The 16,293-nt window shown below is 47.1% G+C and overlaps 1 protein-coding gene across 13 annotated transcripts in view; it reads right to left on the minus strand.

The window, feature by feature from the left end:
• LOC146789924 (ATP-binding cassette sub-family F member 2) overlaps window positions 1-16,293 on the minus strand; it is a 1,015,916-nt gene that overhangs the window by 416,585 nt on the left and 583,038 nt on the right. For all 13 annotated transcript variants that reach the window (XM_085628226.1, XM_085628232.1, XM_085628224.1 and 10 more), the window contains one exon: window positions 10,378-10,440. In XM_085628226.1, the coding sequence (XP_085484352.1) occupies window positions 10,378-10,440 (63 nt within the window). The remainder of the gene's footprint in view (window positions 1-10,377; window positions 10,441-16,293) is intronic.

Below are 16,293 nucleotides of genomic sequence, written 5' to 3' on the forward strand. Positions count from 1 at the left end.
ACTGATTGATTGATTGATTCTTTGTCTGGGGGTGGTGCCTCACCAGAAGTTCTTCTGTTTGGGGTCCAATTTTGGATGAAAAATGCCTAATTTTGGGTCAGAAGGCTCAGAGAGGCTCTCTTGATTTCGGCATCGAAAGTATGGGTGCCAAAAAGGGTTTGTTTTTGTGAGCAGACTATTTCTGCTCTGAAGCATACTTTTGTTGTGGCGTGGAGGGTTTCGGCTCCGAGCTGGTTTTTGTCTTTGAACTTTTAGATTTCGGATCAGAGGAGGATCTCGGCCGACTCCGTGCAAAACCAGAAGGCTTTACTATCTGTTTCGGTGCCGAGCCAGGAAGGGGAGGGAGGGGGGGGTCGGAAACAATCTCAGTGCCGACCTTGGCCAGAAGGCAGAGGTGGTGCCATAGCCTTATGTTTTTTAGGCGCGAGTATAGAGAGCAAGGGATCTTCGGTACTCACGTCACCTTGTCCCGGAGGCATGTCTTTGGACTCCAGATCTATCTCGAGCTCCGAATCGAAGTCTGGAACAGAGAAGGCCTCTTCTGCCGCTGACACCTCGATCTCTTCATGCTCTGACTCTCCACCGAAGACATCCTGAGTGTGTTCTATACTTTGGTGTTGCATTTCACGACACCGAGCCAGACGATCATGAAGAGTCTTTTTGGACCAAAAGGAATTACAAGCGTCGCAGTCTTCTTCCTTGTGCTCCGGAGACGAGCACAAGTTACACACTTGATGCAAGTCGGTGCAAGGTTACTTAGCGTGGCACAGAGGTCAGAATTTAAACTGAGTCCGTTCCATCGACAGAAGGCAGGACCAAATACGGAAAGGCCCGAAGGCCACCCACGAAGTCTTTGATCAAAAGCGAAGAATTCATTGACCGAAACGATATGCAGAGAAGTGGAAACACGTACGAAACAATACAGTCTTGGGTAGAGTGCATTTCGCACAGAGGGGAACCCGAAGAAAGGTTTCGAAACAGATTGCAGCAATACACGTTCAAACCCGATGTTAGAAAAAAACAAATCTAACAATGCAGTTGATGCCCATGCGCACTATCACAGAAAGGAGGAGTCACCTAACCTTGTGACTGGAAAGAGCTCTTCGAAGAACAACTCTCAAACATCCGGACCCAACACTAGATGGCAGGAGTATGCAAAGCATGTGTATCAACAGAACAGATGCATCGAACACAGATTTCTGAAGTCGAGGTGGAATGAAAGTAAGGGGCTTTTTATCAGCTCAAGGGTGTAAAAGACTTGGGAAGAAACTGCATCGACTTGGTCAATGCAGTAAAGTTCATCATTCATGACTAAACCCAGATTGCAGGTTTTGCTAACTAGTGAGGGAAGAGGGGCCCAATTTGTGTGGCCACCAGGCAGAAGCCCAAAATGAGGGCTGGGTGCCAAAAAGCAAGTCCTCGGTCTTGCCCTAATTCAGCTGAAGGCAGTTATTGGACATCCAGGTGCTTTCTTTGGTCGAGGTCTATGATCTGGATGTCAGCCCCAGTTTCCCCTTCTGGTCCTTCGGCAACATTCTTCTCGCCCAAATCTCAAAGAGATGGTGTTGAATGATGGCCCTGCATGGTACGGAGGGCTGTTCTCTGCTGCTGTCTTACCTTCAGAGTCTTAGGGGGAAATGATGAAAACGCATTAAAATCTTCGCTGCGATAAACCACCAGTAAGCAGAGGTTGCAGACTGGGTGCTGGTCCTTGTTGGAAAATTTTTGGTGGCAGTTCTTGCAAAACTGGAATGGTGTCTTCTCTATCACCGAGTAGAGGGAGCAACCTGCACGTGCATTTTCAACGCCTGTTGAAAATACCTTGCTCTGAACCCAGAACTTCTTCAGTATTTTACTTCGATGACTTAGTCGCTCTGGTGTAATTTTGGTGCTTCTTCTCCGAAATTTCGGTGAACTTCAAGTCGTTGGAGATCTCTTGCACACATCAAGACCCAACAGCAGAATAACTCATCTGAAGTTGGCGAGCAAAGGTGGAAGCTTCCGTAGGAAGCACAACGTCATCACAAGGTGGACCAAATGGAGGTGTCGATGTCCAACAAAAAAAGTTTAAGATTCCAGACCCAACCATTAGATAGTGGAATAATGCACAGCCAGTCAATCCAGATAAAGTTCATGCTACAAAACTTAGCGCAGCAATTAGGGCAAAAGTTGAAGAGCGTGTTTTCCATTCCTGTGGATGTAGTCCTGTAAAAGAGATGAAGCAGCTGTGGAACACCAAGTCCGGGCAGACGCAGTCTAGTGATCAAAAACACCCACTGCTATAGTTTGGATTTGAAATGTGTTGGACTTGGGGGAAAAAAAAATTAAAATAAAAGAACAAGAGTGACTGCAAAGGCCTCCGTGAGGAATAAAGCTTCGGCATCAGAGCGGTTATATCAACTTCCGAACCTGATGGCGAACAAAAAAAAAAAACAAAAAAAATGAGCCAAGCCACAAGGGGCAATACACAACAGAGAAGGCGACAATATACCTCGTGGCTCAAAGAGTTCTTCGAAGAAAAACAACTTGTAATTGATGGAGCCCAACACCAGATGGCAGGATAGTTCTAAGCATACGTATTAACGGCTAACACATGCTACGAATACAAACTACTGAGCAGCCACAATCTCAAGCACCCTCTCCTTAGGGAGAAGACTGGTCAGCCTTAAAGAGAACTGAGATCCAGGAACTTGGGACTTACATAGCAGAGTTCCTAGGCCCAGGGGGACACTAGATAAGAGTTGAGCCAGGGACAGCAAATGTGTTCCACTCTCGAGGGCCTGAGCCAGCAAGCTGCTGCATAGGAAAAGGGAGAGGTCTGTGGTTCCCACATAACCTATTGGGAGGAGGGGCTCCTGTATACGGAGGAGAGAGATCCCAAACCTGGTGCCACTAGGAGTGGTAGTGCCTCAGCAATACAGAAAGGTCTTACTCATTTGCCCATGACATCCACATAGCTGGACATATTGGCCAAGCAAAGACTTGAAGTAGACTAATCCCCCACTTCTACTGGCCAAACAGGTCCCAGAAGGTAAAGGAGTTTTGCAACTCCTGTGTTACCTGTCAAGCCAGAGGCAAGACAGGTAACCCCCCAAAGGCCTCCTCACTTTCTCTCCTAGTGGTTGGGATTCCCTTTGAAATTGTAGGGATTGGCATAGTCGGTCCCCTTGACCCTCCAACAGCATCAGGAAACAGAATAATACTGGTGGTAGTGGATCACGCCACCAGGTATCCTGAAACAATTCCACTTATGACTGTCAATGCTCCTGCAGATGCCAGGGTCCTCATCAGTATCGTTACTAGAGTAGGCTTTCCTAAAGAGGTGGTGTCAGACAGAGGTAGTAACGTCATGTTTGGCTACCTAAAAGCCACGTGGGTGGACTGTGGCGTGACATACAAGTTTACCACCCTATATCACCCAGAAACAAATGGTCTAGTTGAGAGACTCAATGATCCTGGGACTCCATGAAAAACCTCGGGAGATGGGAGGACTCCACAGAAAGGATAGAGCTTTAGTTCCCAAGCTTCTGTTTGGTCATCCTGTGAGGGGACCATTGTGTCTAGTGAAGGAAGGCTGGGAGAGACCTCCCAAAGAGCCCAAGCTAGACATTGGAACTATGTTCAAGAATGGCTGAGTACATAGGTAAAGTAACCGAAAACCAAATGGCCAAAATGCTGCAAAGAGTGGAGTTTTAGCCAGGGCAGAAGGCATCTGTGTTGAGGCCTGGGGCTTCTAGGGCCCTCCAGGATATGAGCTAGTCTCTACCCTATCCTTGAGAGGAAAGGTCACCAACTTGGTTGATCTAGGCACTTGCAGAAACCCTCATGGGGTCATCCATGTGAACCACCTAAAGCCTTTCTATGACCAGGCTGATGTGGCCATGCTGACTGTAACTGATGAGAATCAGGGAGAAGAGATTGAACCTCTCCGTGACCGCCTCTCCCACAGTACTAAAGATGGGTCAGTTGAAGGCGTTGTCTTATCGGACATCCTCTATGTACAACAGCAGGCTGACTGCAGACAAGTTCTGAGACCGTATGCTGGGCTCTTTTACGATCAGGTGTACCCATGATGTGGACACTGGAGACAGCACACCTGTCAAAAACAAAATATACAGACAGTCTGGGCAAGATAAGGAAAGCATCAGAGCTGAAGTCATGAAGATGCTGGAGTTAGAGGTGATCAAACCCTCTGAAAATCCCAGGGCTAGCCCAATGGTCTTAGTCCCCAACCCTCTTTTCAAGGGAGGTAAACCAGAGTAGACATTTTGTGTGAACTACAGGGCCTCACTGCAGTAACGAAGACAGATACACACCTATCCCAAGACCTGATGAATTCATTTACAGGTTAGGGGCAGCCACTTTCTCAGTACTTTTGATTTGACATCAAGGAACTGGCAGATTGTTCTGACCCCAGAAGCAAAAGGGAAATGAGCATTCGACACCAGATGGACATTACTAGCTTATTGTAATGCCACCTGGATTAAAGAATGCCCCTGCCACCTTCCAACAGCTGGTGAACAAAGTCCTTGCTGGGTTGGAGTCTTTATGTGCAGCATATTGATTATGCTACTTACCAGTATGCATCTGTTCTTGCCATGTAGGGCTGCTGACATTCATATCTGTGCATAGATCGCCGCCTAGTGTTGGGTCCGGATGTTTGCACGTTGTTGTCCTGGAAGAGCCTTCGAAGTATCACGAGATAGGTGACTCCTCCCCTGGACCACAGTGCGCATGGGCATCCTCTCCATCCTCAGATTGTTTTTCGCCATTGTGGCAGTGATGGAGTAGATACAGAAAGTGATGACCATGCTTACAGTAATTCTGAGAGCTGCAGCTGCTACAGGCGCCGGGGAGGAGGGTGGGCGATATGAATGTCAGCAGCCCTACATGCCAAGAACAGATGCATACTGGTAAGTAGCATAATCAGTTCGAGGCATGTGGGCTGCTGAATTCATATCTGTGCATAGAATATATAGCAGTACCTCCCATTAGCGGCGGCTACCCGTGCCAGCTGCAGCAGTCTGAAAAAGTTGAGAACAGCCTGTCCTACAGCTGCCTGCTGTTTTGAGTGTACATCTACGCAGTAGTGTTTGGTAAATGTATGTATAGTGGACCATGTGGCTGCTCTACAGATTTCCTGTAAAGGAATGTTTCCTAGGAAAGCCATGGACGCCCCTAACTTTCGTGTTGAGTGGCCTCGTGGGGGAATCGTTAATGTGCGTTTAGCTTTTTGCTAGCAAATTTGAATACATTTAACAATCCTTTCCAGGTGAGGAATTGAATCTCACATGAATGGAGAGGTTCAAAGGGTGGACCCATTAATCTGGTGAGGACTACATTGAGGTTCCACACCAGTGCCGGTGGGTGTCTTGGGGGAATTACTCGCTTGAGTCCCTCCAGGAAGGCTTTGATGGCAGGCACTCTGAATACAGAGAGGTGCTGCCTGTTTTGGAGATAGGCTGCTATCGCGGTTAAATGGATACGTATTGAATTGTATGCCAGATTGCATCGGTATAAGTGTAAGAGGTAACAGATGATGTTTTGAATGGATGCGTCTAGCGGGTTAATGTCATTGTTGTTGCAGTAAATGACAAACCTCTTCCATTTAGCCGCATAGCAAGCTCTGGTAGTGGGTCTTCTGGCCTCCTTGATGATATCCATACAGTCAGGTGGCAGGTTTAGGTAGCCAAACTAAGACTTCAGGAGCCAGATTGCCAGGTTCAGCTGTTGCGGATCTGGGTGCTGAATTTCGCCATGGTTCTGCGTTAAAAGTGCGGGTTTGATCCGCAGCCTTTGGTGCGGCACCACGGAAAGTTCTAGAAAGGTGGTGTACCAAGGTTGGCGCGCCCATGTGGGAGCAACTAGGATGAGTGTCAGTGAGTGTTGTCGCAGTGTGCGTGCCACTAGCGGTATCAATGGCGCTGGGGGAAAAGCGTACACAAATCTGCCGGACCAATTCATCCATATCGCATTGCCCTGTGACTGCGGATGTGGGAACCTGGCGGCAAAGCTTTGGCATTTTGCGTTTGTTTGTGGCGAATAGGTCCAACTCTCGGGATGACCCCACTGTTGGAAGTACGGTTGGAGTACTGATGGATGTAGCTCCCACTCGTGCATCTGGTGGCTGTGTCTGCTGAGCAGATCCGCCATCTGGTTGTCCTTGCCGGGGAGGTGTTCCGCCATGAGGAACATGTTCCTCTGAATGGCCCATTTCCACATGCTCTGAGCCAGATGAGAACTGTGGAGAGTGTGTTCCTCCCTGCTTCTGTATGTAGTACATGGCAGTCATGTTGTCCGTCCGGATCAACACAACTTTGTTGCATAAGTGTACTTTGAATGCCTTCATGGCAAGGAAGATTGCCATCAGTTCCAGAACATTGATGTGCATCTTCTTCTGTTGTGTCGTCCATAGTCCCTGCACTGTGTAAGTGAGTACATGAGCTCCCCAACCCTGGAGAGAGGCATCCGCTGTCAGTATTATTTGTGGAACAGGCTCGAGGAACGGTCGGCCCTTGCAAAGGTTTTGTGGATTCCACCAATGCAGAGAGTTGTATGCCCGACCGCTCACCAACACTAGGTCTTTTAATTGCCCGTGAGCCTGATTCCATTGACGTGCCAAGCACTCCTGAAGCGGGCGCATATGTAGTCTCGCATGCGGGACTATGAAAATGCAGGAGGCCAGCATGCCTATCAACTGCATTAACACTCGCGCAGGAAGGGAGTGTTGAGGTTTGAACTTTGAGATCAGCAATTGCATGCTGTTGATCCTCACTAAATTTGGCTGAGCTGTGGCTGCCAGAATGTTTATGGTCGCGCCCAGGTACTGTCGTACGTGTGCGGGTTGGAGATGTGATTTTGGGTAATTTAGTGAGAATCCCAGACTGTGAAGAAGGTGAATGGTGAGGGACATGTGGCTGGCACATTGCTGGGCTGACTTTGCCTGAACAAGCCAGTCGTCCAGGTAAGGGTAGACGTGAATGTGTTGTCTCCGTAGATGTGCACCCACTGTAGCTAGGCACTTGGTGAAAACCCTTGGTGCTGTTGTTACCCCGAAGGGGAGAACTTTGAATTGATAGTGATGGTCCTGAATAGTGAACCTGAGATATTTCCTGTGTGAGGGGTGTATGGGTATGTGGAAATACGCATCTTTGAGGTCTAGTGTTGCTAGGAAGTCTCCCTGACTGAGCAGCGGGAGAACCTGCTGGAGGGTGAGCATATGGAAATGCTCTGAGAGAATGTAGTGGTTGAGGGGTCTCAGGTCTAGTATAGGTCTGAGCGACCCGTCCTTTTTTTGGGATTAAGAAGTACAGGGAGTACACCCCTGTTCCCTGCTGGTCGACGGGCACGACCTCTATTGCACCTTTTTGCAGCATACTTAGCACTTCCTGCTGCAATAATGCCAAGTACTCTACGGACATAGGACAGTGCTTTGGCGGTATGTTGGGTGGAGTGGATGTTAATTCGAGACAGTAACCGTGCTGGATAATGTCCCTGACCCACCTGTCTGTGGTGATGGTTTTCCACGTGGAGAGGAACCGCTGGAGTCTCCCCCCGACAGGTGTTGTGTGTTCGGGGGGGGGGGGGTCACAGTTTGTTTTTGGGTGAGGACCTGGTGTTACCGTAACCACGTCCTCTGCCCTTGGTGCTGGAGCCACGATATCCACCTCTGTTGGTTTTATCGTAGGTACTCTGTGTGTTGCCTTTAGTGTATTGCTGCTGTGACCCCTGACCTCTAGGTGCTCCTCTATTCCCGGGGCGACGAAAGGAGCCACTGCGAAACTGCTGCGTCTGCAGAGCCCCCATTGACTTGGCAGTGTCAGTGTCTTTTTTAATTTTTTCGAGGGTAGTGTCAACTTCTGGGCCGAATAAGTAGTCTGGGTTGACTGGTTGATTTAAGATGTTGTTCTGAATCTCCGGCTTGAAGCCTGAGATTCTCAACCATGCATGCCGTCTCAACATGACACTTGTGTTGATTGCCCTTGCCGCTGTGTCGGCAGCATCCAGGGCGCACTTGATGGATGCATTGGTAAGGAGTTGTCCCTCTCTGATGAGGAGCTCCGCAGCCTCTTTATATTCATCTGGCAAATGTTGGAGTAGTGATTCAAGTGTGTCGTAGTGGGACCTATCATAACGGGCCAGGAGTGCCTGTGTGTTGGCAATGCGCCGGATGTTTGCTGCTTGTGCTGCAATTCGTTTGCCTGATGTCTCCAGCACTTTGGACTCCTTGTCTGGGGGAGGAGCATCACCTGTTTGCGAATGTGCTCTTTTGCGAGCATTAGCAACCACCATGGAGTCCAAAGGTAACTGACCCCTAATGTACATAGGGTCACCGGGTGCAGGCTTGTATTTTTTTTTTCAATCCTGGGGTTGAGCACCCGATGGAACTGGTGCGACGATTGGTTTCGGTTGCGCTGAAGGGAATCCAGTAGTCTTCGGTAATGATGGCTCTTGCGAAATGTTAGAGGCCGGGCCTGAAGGCGGGGCTGAAGAACCGTGAGATTGATCTCGGGTAAGGCCCGAAGGCGATCCCTCGACCTGAGCCCCAAGACGGCGTATGTTTTCGGCCTCCGCATCGACGGGTGGGCCTAGCTCTTCGCTGGAGCTATCCTCCTCGGCCGCAAAGGCCTCATTGTAGTCTCCTACCTCGTCGACGACTTCTTCTCTCTGAAAGATCACCTCCTCGTCGTCTTCCGATCGGGAGTAGTGTTCGGAAGCGGGGCTGGAGTCTACGTCTTCCACGCTCTCGGCGTCCTCGTCTTCGGTGGTAAAGATGTTGGCCGGGGCAGGCACCGATTGTTGCGCTTCTAATCTTGCCGCCCGTCGATTCCGGAGAGTCTTCTTCGAACGGAATCGGCCACAGGCCATACATTTGGACTCATCGTGATCCGGTGAGAGACATTTGTTGCATACCGGGTGGACGTCGATGTGTGGGTATTTCGCGTGGCATAAAGGACACCGTTCGAATGGAGTCCTCGATTCCATCGTCGATCGAAGTTCGATGTTCGGACCAAGCGGGTCCGAAAAGCTGTAAGAAGGTGCTAAAGCACTAGAGAAACTAGTCGATACCGAATCGGGAACAGTACCGACGATAACTAAAGGCCTTTTGGCCTTAAACTGATTTTCCTAACTTGAGCTAAGATAAGCACATCCGAACCCAATGGCGGAAAAAAAACAATCTAAGGATGGAGAGGATGCCCATGCGCACTGTGGTCCAGGGTAGGAGTCACCTATCTCGTGATACTTCGAAGACTCTTCCAGGACAACAACGTGCAATCATCCAGACCCAACACTAGGCGGCGATCTATGCACAGATATGAATTCAGCAGCCCACATGCCTCGAACACTAGGAATCCTGAGACAGTATGTATATTTTGTACTATGGTCTTTTCTGCCCCCTTTTTTCCTTTATTCAGTTTAAAAAAAATGTTTTTCCCTTCATTCTGTTTAATTTTTATTTAGTCTAGGTTACCTTTCTTATTTGTTTAACTATACTGTGTATCACAAGGTTCCTTAGGACTGGTGCATGAAAGGTGATGGCTTTGCCTATATTTCCACTATTTATAGTCTGGGATTTTCTTGGTTCTAACTAGCTTGCTCCATTTCTCTAGGAATTTAGATATATTGTATTAAATGTGTTGCTTGTTTGTTCCCACAGACTTGTGTTTTATATTGTACTGAGCCCTGGTGTATTATGATATATGGACATGGCATATAAATTACAGATGGCCTTCTGACCACTGCATAAATCATAAATTCAGCGCCATGATGGAGTGTTTCAGTACATGGTACCTCCGAAACACGCGTTGGCGCACTTTCTTTGTGGTGTTTACATATTGTATTTAATGTTGTTTGTATGTTCATTGTAATCTATTGTAGTATTGTTTCATTATATGTTTTTGTTGGTGGCTGTCATTGTGGAGACAAGTACATTCATTGTAGGATTTTTTTCCTTTCTGATTTATGTACAATGTTGTGAATCATTTAGTATATGTAGTATGTCAGAATATGTAATTTTATAAAGATGTATATAAAAAATGCCTCAACAAAAATAGCGCTATATATTTTTTGATAATAAATTATGTAAATCATTTGTTTTGTGGGGCATATTATTCTGGATACATTACCGATCACGAAGGATATTTAGAGGGGAAGTGTCTGTGTTTATTCTTACTGTCTTTGACAAGTGCCCTGCTGGTGCAAAACTTCATGAACACTAAATTTCCAATGTCTTGTTTGTGTGCAATAAATAACAGAATTTTTTTCCAAGAGCCTTAGTTCAACTAAACCAGCAGACACATGAATGTTTATCATCTACTATAGAAAAGACATGAACGTCTTCTGGGCATACACCAAATCCCTCCCCTCAGACTGTACCTGATGGTATCGGCCAATCTTCACGTGGGAATTCTTTCTGATCATGCCATCTGTTGGCAATATCTAGAAATAAATTAAAATCCAATATTACACAAAGAGCAATAGCAAACTGATTAAACAGTGGTTAAAGGGCACAAATGATATCACAGCAGGGGGTTAGGGGACTAACATGGGGACGTTCTATAATTCTAGCAATTAAAAACAGCAGTAAGATATCTTACTTGCCAGTAAAAATGTTTTTGAGCTTGAAACACAAGAGTGTTTGTACATAATGCCATCATGTAGTGTTTGGAAGGGTTCAGTGGCATTTATCCAGCCTACGTAGTAAGGAAAACAAGGGGACCCCAATAAGTGAACCTGGGGTAGACTAATGGAACCTGGGGTAGACTAATGTTTTAGAAAACAATGGTTCTTATGTGGCCAAAAAGGTCCAAAGAAAAAGCAGTGTCAGAATTAGGGACAAGTTGAGTTTGATAATGAGTATCTCAGGGAGCGATAAGTAATTTGAACAGGGACATGCAAGTCAAAATAACGTTTGTTATTTATTTTATGAGAATATGCAAGAGAAAATTCAGGTGCTCACATAGGACAGTGACAACAAGCATGACGTGATAAGTGGGGGTGACTTTAAAATATAAACATCGCATTGACAACACATAGAAGAACTCCTCATGAATAAATTATACAAAATGTACAGAGTTCTTCTTGTAGGGGGTCGACGGCGTTTCGATGTCAGCTATTCGAGATCATCTTCAGGACATAGCAATTGTGAGCAAGTTGAATTCAAAGCCGGGCACAATACTGTTTGGTAAAAAAAGGTCTTCTTGACCATGCTGCTGCATTGTAGAGGTCTTGTAACAATGCATTACCAAGAACAGCTAAAGTTGCTCCTTTCTAGTGCCATACGCCCTTTCTTTACTGCGAGAAAGTGCCCTCTTTCTGCATGTTTGCCCCCACTTTTTGCTGAATTGCTGATGTGCTTTGACTGAGTGTGCCCTGGGCTCCTGCTATTCAGGTACCCAGGGCCTATCTTCTTTCCCTACGACTCCATTAAAGCCTAAACCCAATTGGCATCTCTGGCCATAGGTCAGCCCCTGGTAAATGGTAACACAGGTACCCAGGGCACTGCGACCAGAGAAGGCCTCCAAGGGCTACAGCACTTGTGCCATCCTTAGAAGTCCTGCACGTTTAAACACTCACACTCACACACTGCCTTTTCAGGCTGCATGTTTTGGTGCAGAACAAAATGAATAGTCAACATGGCACACATCCTTGTGTGCCATGCCTACAACCCAATGCCCTTGCATAGGTCAGCCAACCCTCTAGCTGGCTTCACTATACCTGTGGTGAGGATACAAGCGCATGAGACCAGTACCCCTACATTGTCTAAGTCCATTCTTAGACATTCTAAGTGCAGTGCTTCAATTAAGAGTATATGGTGCTGGGAGTTTGTCATTACGAACTCCACAGCACCATAATAGCTACACTGAAAACTGAGAAGTTTGGTAACAAACTTGTCAGCACACTAAACTCACACTGATGTCAGTGTGGAATTTAATGAAAAATGCACAAAGAGGGCATCTTACTGATGCCACCTGAAAACTAACCTACCACTAGTGTCAAGGCTGAGTGGCTGCTTTCAGCTGCCACCACCAGACATGTTTCTGGACCCTTGGGTCGAGAGCCTGCTGATCTCGGGGGCCTGAAACAATGCACACCCAGGAACTAAGTGCCAAGTCTCCCCCAGGTTGGGCAGGGTCCACGAATGGGGAAGCTTCAAAGGCTTGCCGCCATTGTGAGCTTCCCCAGGACACTTGCTGCTTTCAGCAACTGGTCCCCCACTGGTTCTGACCCCCACTTTGGGCTGGAGAACCAGCGGGAAAAACAAGTGAGGAAGAGAGGTGTGTGCACCTCTGCCAACTCCACCCCTCAGGCGGGGGAGGAGAGGAAGGATTAGTTACTTACCTGTAATCCTAGTTCTTTTCCAGGGGTATCCTCAAAGTCATAAGCACTAGAATATTCCCACCCATGCGCGGGACCCCGGAAACAATCATATATATGACACAAAAATCTCTCTCTCTCTCTCTCTGTATCTGTCTCTCTCTCTCTCTGCATCTCTCTCTCTCTCTCTCTCTCTGCATCTCTCTCTCTCTCTCTCTCTGCATCTCTCTCTCTCTCTCTCTCTGCATCTCTCTCTCTCTCTGCATCTCTCTCTCTCTCTCTGCATCTCTCTCTCTGTATCTCTGCATCTCTGCATCTCTCTCTGTATCTCTGCATCTCTGCATCTCTCTCTCTGTATCTCTGCATCTCTCTCTGTATCTCTGCATCTCTCTCTGTATCTCTGCATCTCTGCATCTCTGCATCTCTCTCTGTATCTCTGCATCTCTGCATCTCTCTCTCTCTCTCTGCATCTCTCTCTGCATCTCTGCATCTCTCTCTCTGTATCTCTGCATCTCTCTCTCTGCATCTCTGCATCTCTCTCTCTGTATCTCTGCATCTCTGCATCTCTCTCTCTGTATCTCTGCATCTCTGCATCTCTCTCTGTAACTCTGCATCTCTGCATCTCTCTCTCTGTAACTCTGCATCTCTGCATCTCTCTCTCTGTATCTCTGCATCTCTCTGTATCTCTGCATCTCTGCATCTCTCTCTGCATCTCTGCATCTCTCTCTGTATCTCTGCATCTCTCTCTCTGTATCTCTGCATCTCTCTCTGTATCTCTGCATCTCTCTCTCTGTATCTCTGCATCTCTCTCTCTGTATCTCTGCATCTCTCTCTCTGTATCTCTGCCTCTCTCTCTCTGTATCTCTGCCTCTCTCTCTCTGTATCTCTGCCTCTCTCTCTCTGTATCTCTGCCTCTCTCTCTCTGTATCTCTGCCTCTCTCTCTCTGTATCTCTGCCTCTCTCTCTCTGTATCTCTGCCTCTCTCTCTCTCTGCCTCTCTCTCTCTCTGTATCTCTCTCTGTATCTCTCTCTCTGTATCTCTCTCTCTCTCTGTATCTCTCTCTCTCTCTGTATCTCTCTCTCTGTATCTCTGCATCTCTCTCTCTGTATCTCTGCATCTCTCTGTATCTCTGCATCTCTCTCTCTGTATCTCTGCCTCTCTCTCTCTGTATCTCTGCCTCTCTCTCTCTGTATCTCTGCCTCTCTCTCTGTATCTCTGCCTCTCTCTCTGTATCTCTGCCTCTCTCTCTGTATCTCTGCCTCTCTCTCTGTATCTCTCTCTCTCTGTATCTCTCTCTGTATCTCTCTCTGTATCTCTCTGTATCTCTCTCTGTATCTCTCTCTGTATCTCTCTCTCTGTATCTCTCTCTGTATCTCTCTCTCTGTATCTCTCTCTGTATCTCTCTCTCTCTGTATCTCTCTCTCTCTGTATCTCTCTCTCTGTATCTCTCTCTCTGTATCTCTCTCTCTGTATCTCTCTCTCTGTATCTCTCTCTCTGTATCTCTCTCTCTGTATCTCTCTCTCTGTATCTCTCTCTCTGTATCTCTCTCTCTGTATCTCTCTCTCTGTATCTCTCTCTCTGTATCTCTCTCTCTGTATCTCTCTCTCTGTATCTCTCTCTCTGTATCTCTCTCTCTGTATCTCTCTCTCTGTATCTCTCTCTCTGTATCTCTCTGCATCTCTCTCTGCATCTCTCTCTGCATCTCTGCATCTCTGCATCTCTCTCTCTCTCTCTCTCTCTGCATCTCTCTCTCTCTCTCTCTCTGCATCTCTGCATCTCTCTCTCTGTATCTCTGCATCTCTCTCTCTGTATCTCTCTCTCTGTATCTCTGCCTCTCTCTCTCTCTGTATCTCTGCCTCTCTCTCTCTCTGTATCTCTGCCTCTCTCTCTCTGTATCTCTGCCTCTCTCTCTCTGTATCTCTGCCTCTCTCTCTCTCTGTATCTCTCTCTCTCTCTGTATCTCTCTCTGTATCTCTCTCTGTATCTCTCTCTGTATCTCTCTCTCTGTATCTCTCTCTCTGTATCTCTCTCTCTGCATCTCTCTGTATCTCTCTCTGCATCTCTCTGTATCTCTCTCTGCATCTCTCTCTGTATCTCTGCATCTCTCTCTCTGTATCTCTGCATCTCTCTCTCTGTATCTCTGCATCTCTCTCTCTGTATCTCTGCATCTCTCTCTGTATCTCTGCATCTCTCTCTCTGTATCTCTGCATCTCTCTCTCTGTATCTCTGCATCTCTCTCTGTATCTCTGCATCTCTCTCTGTATCTCTGCATCTCTCTCTCTGTATCTCTGCATCTCTCTCTCTGTATCTCTGCATCTCTCTCTCTGTATCTCTGCCTCTCTCTCTCTGTATCTCTGCCTCTCTCTCTGTATCTCTGCCTCTCTCTCTCTGTATCTCTGCCTCTCTCTCTCTGTATCTCTGCCTCTCTCTCTCTCTCTGCCTCTCTCTCTCTCTGTATCTCTCTCTCTCTCTGTATCTCTCTCTCTCTCTGTATCTCTCTCTGCATCTCTCTCTGTATCTCTGCATCTCTCTCTGTATCTCTGCATCTCTCTCTCTCTCTCTCTCTGCATCTCTCTCTCTGCATCTCTGCATCTCTCTCTCTCTGTATCTCTGCATCTCTCTCTCTGTATCTCTGCATCTCTGCATCTCTCTCTCTGTATCTCTGCATCTCTGCATCTCTCTCTCTGTAACTCTGCATCTCTGCATCTCTCTCTGTATCTCTGCATCTCTGCATCTCTCTGTATCTCTGCATCTCTGCATCTCTCTCTGCATCTCTGCATCTCTCTCTGCATCTCTGCATCTCTCTCTGCATCTCTGCATCTCTCTCTGTATCTCTGCATCTCTCTCTCTGTATCTCTGCATCTCTGCATCTCTCTCTCTGTATCTCTGCATCTCTCTCTCTGTATCTCTGCCTCTCTCTCTCTGTATCTCTGCCTCTCTCTCTCTGTATCTCTGCCTCTCTCTCTCTGTATCTCTGCCTCTCTCTCTCTGCCTCTCTGCCTCTCTGTATCTCTCTCTCTCTCTGTATCTCTCTCTCTCTCTGTATCTCTCTCTGCATCTCTCTCTCTGTATCTCTGCATCTCTCTCTCTGTATCTCTGCATCTCTCTCTCTGTATCTCTGCATCTCTCTCTCTGTATCTCTGCATCTCTCTCTCTGTATCTCTGCATCTCTCTCTGTATCTCTGCCTCTCTCTCTCTCTGTATCTCTCTCTCTCTGTTTCTCTCTCTCTCTCTGTATCTCTCTCTGTATCTCTCTCTCTCTCTGTATCTCTCTCTCTCTCTGTATCTCTCTCTGTATCTCTCTCTCTCTCTGTATCTCTCTCTCTCTGTATCTCTCTCTCTCTGTATCTCTCTCTCTCTGTATCTCTGCATCTCTGCATCTCTCTCTCTGTATCTCTGCATCTCTGCATCTCTCTCTCTGTATCTCTGCATCTCTGCATCTCTCTCTCTGTATCTCTGCATCTCTGCATCTCTCTGTAACTCTGCATCTCTGCATCTCTCTCTCTGTATCTCTGTATCTCTGCATCTCTCTGTATCTCTGCATCTCTGCATCTCTCTCTGCATCTCTGCATCTCTCTCTGTATCTCTGCATCTCTCTCTGTATCTCTGCATCTCTCTCTCTGTATCTCTGCATCTCTCTCTCTGTATCTCTGCATCTCTCTCTCTGTATCTCTGCATCTCTCTCTCTGTATCTCTGCATCTCTCTCTCTGTATCTCTGCATCTCTCTCTCTGTATCTCTGCATCTCTCTCTCTGTATCTCTGCATCTCTCTCTGTATCTCTGCATCTCTCTCTCTGTATCTCTGCCTCTCTCTCTCTGTATCTCTGCCTCTCTCTCTGTATCTCTGCCTCTCTCTCTCTGCATCTCTGCCTCTCTCTCTCTGTATCTCTGCATCTCTCTCTCTGTATCTCTCTCTCTCTCTGTATCTCTCTCTCTCTCTGTATCTCTCTCTGCATCTCTCTCTGTATCTCTG

Source organism: Triturus cristatus, chromosome 10 (genome assembly GCF_964204655.1).
Source record: "Triturus cristatus chromosome 10, aTriCri1.1, whole genome shotgun sequence".
Lineage (NCBI taxonomy): Eukaryota > Metazoa > Chordata > Amphibia > Caudata > Salamandridae > Triturus > Triturus cristatus.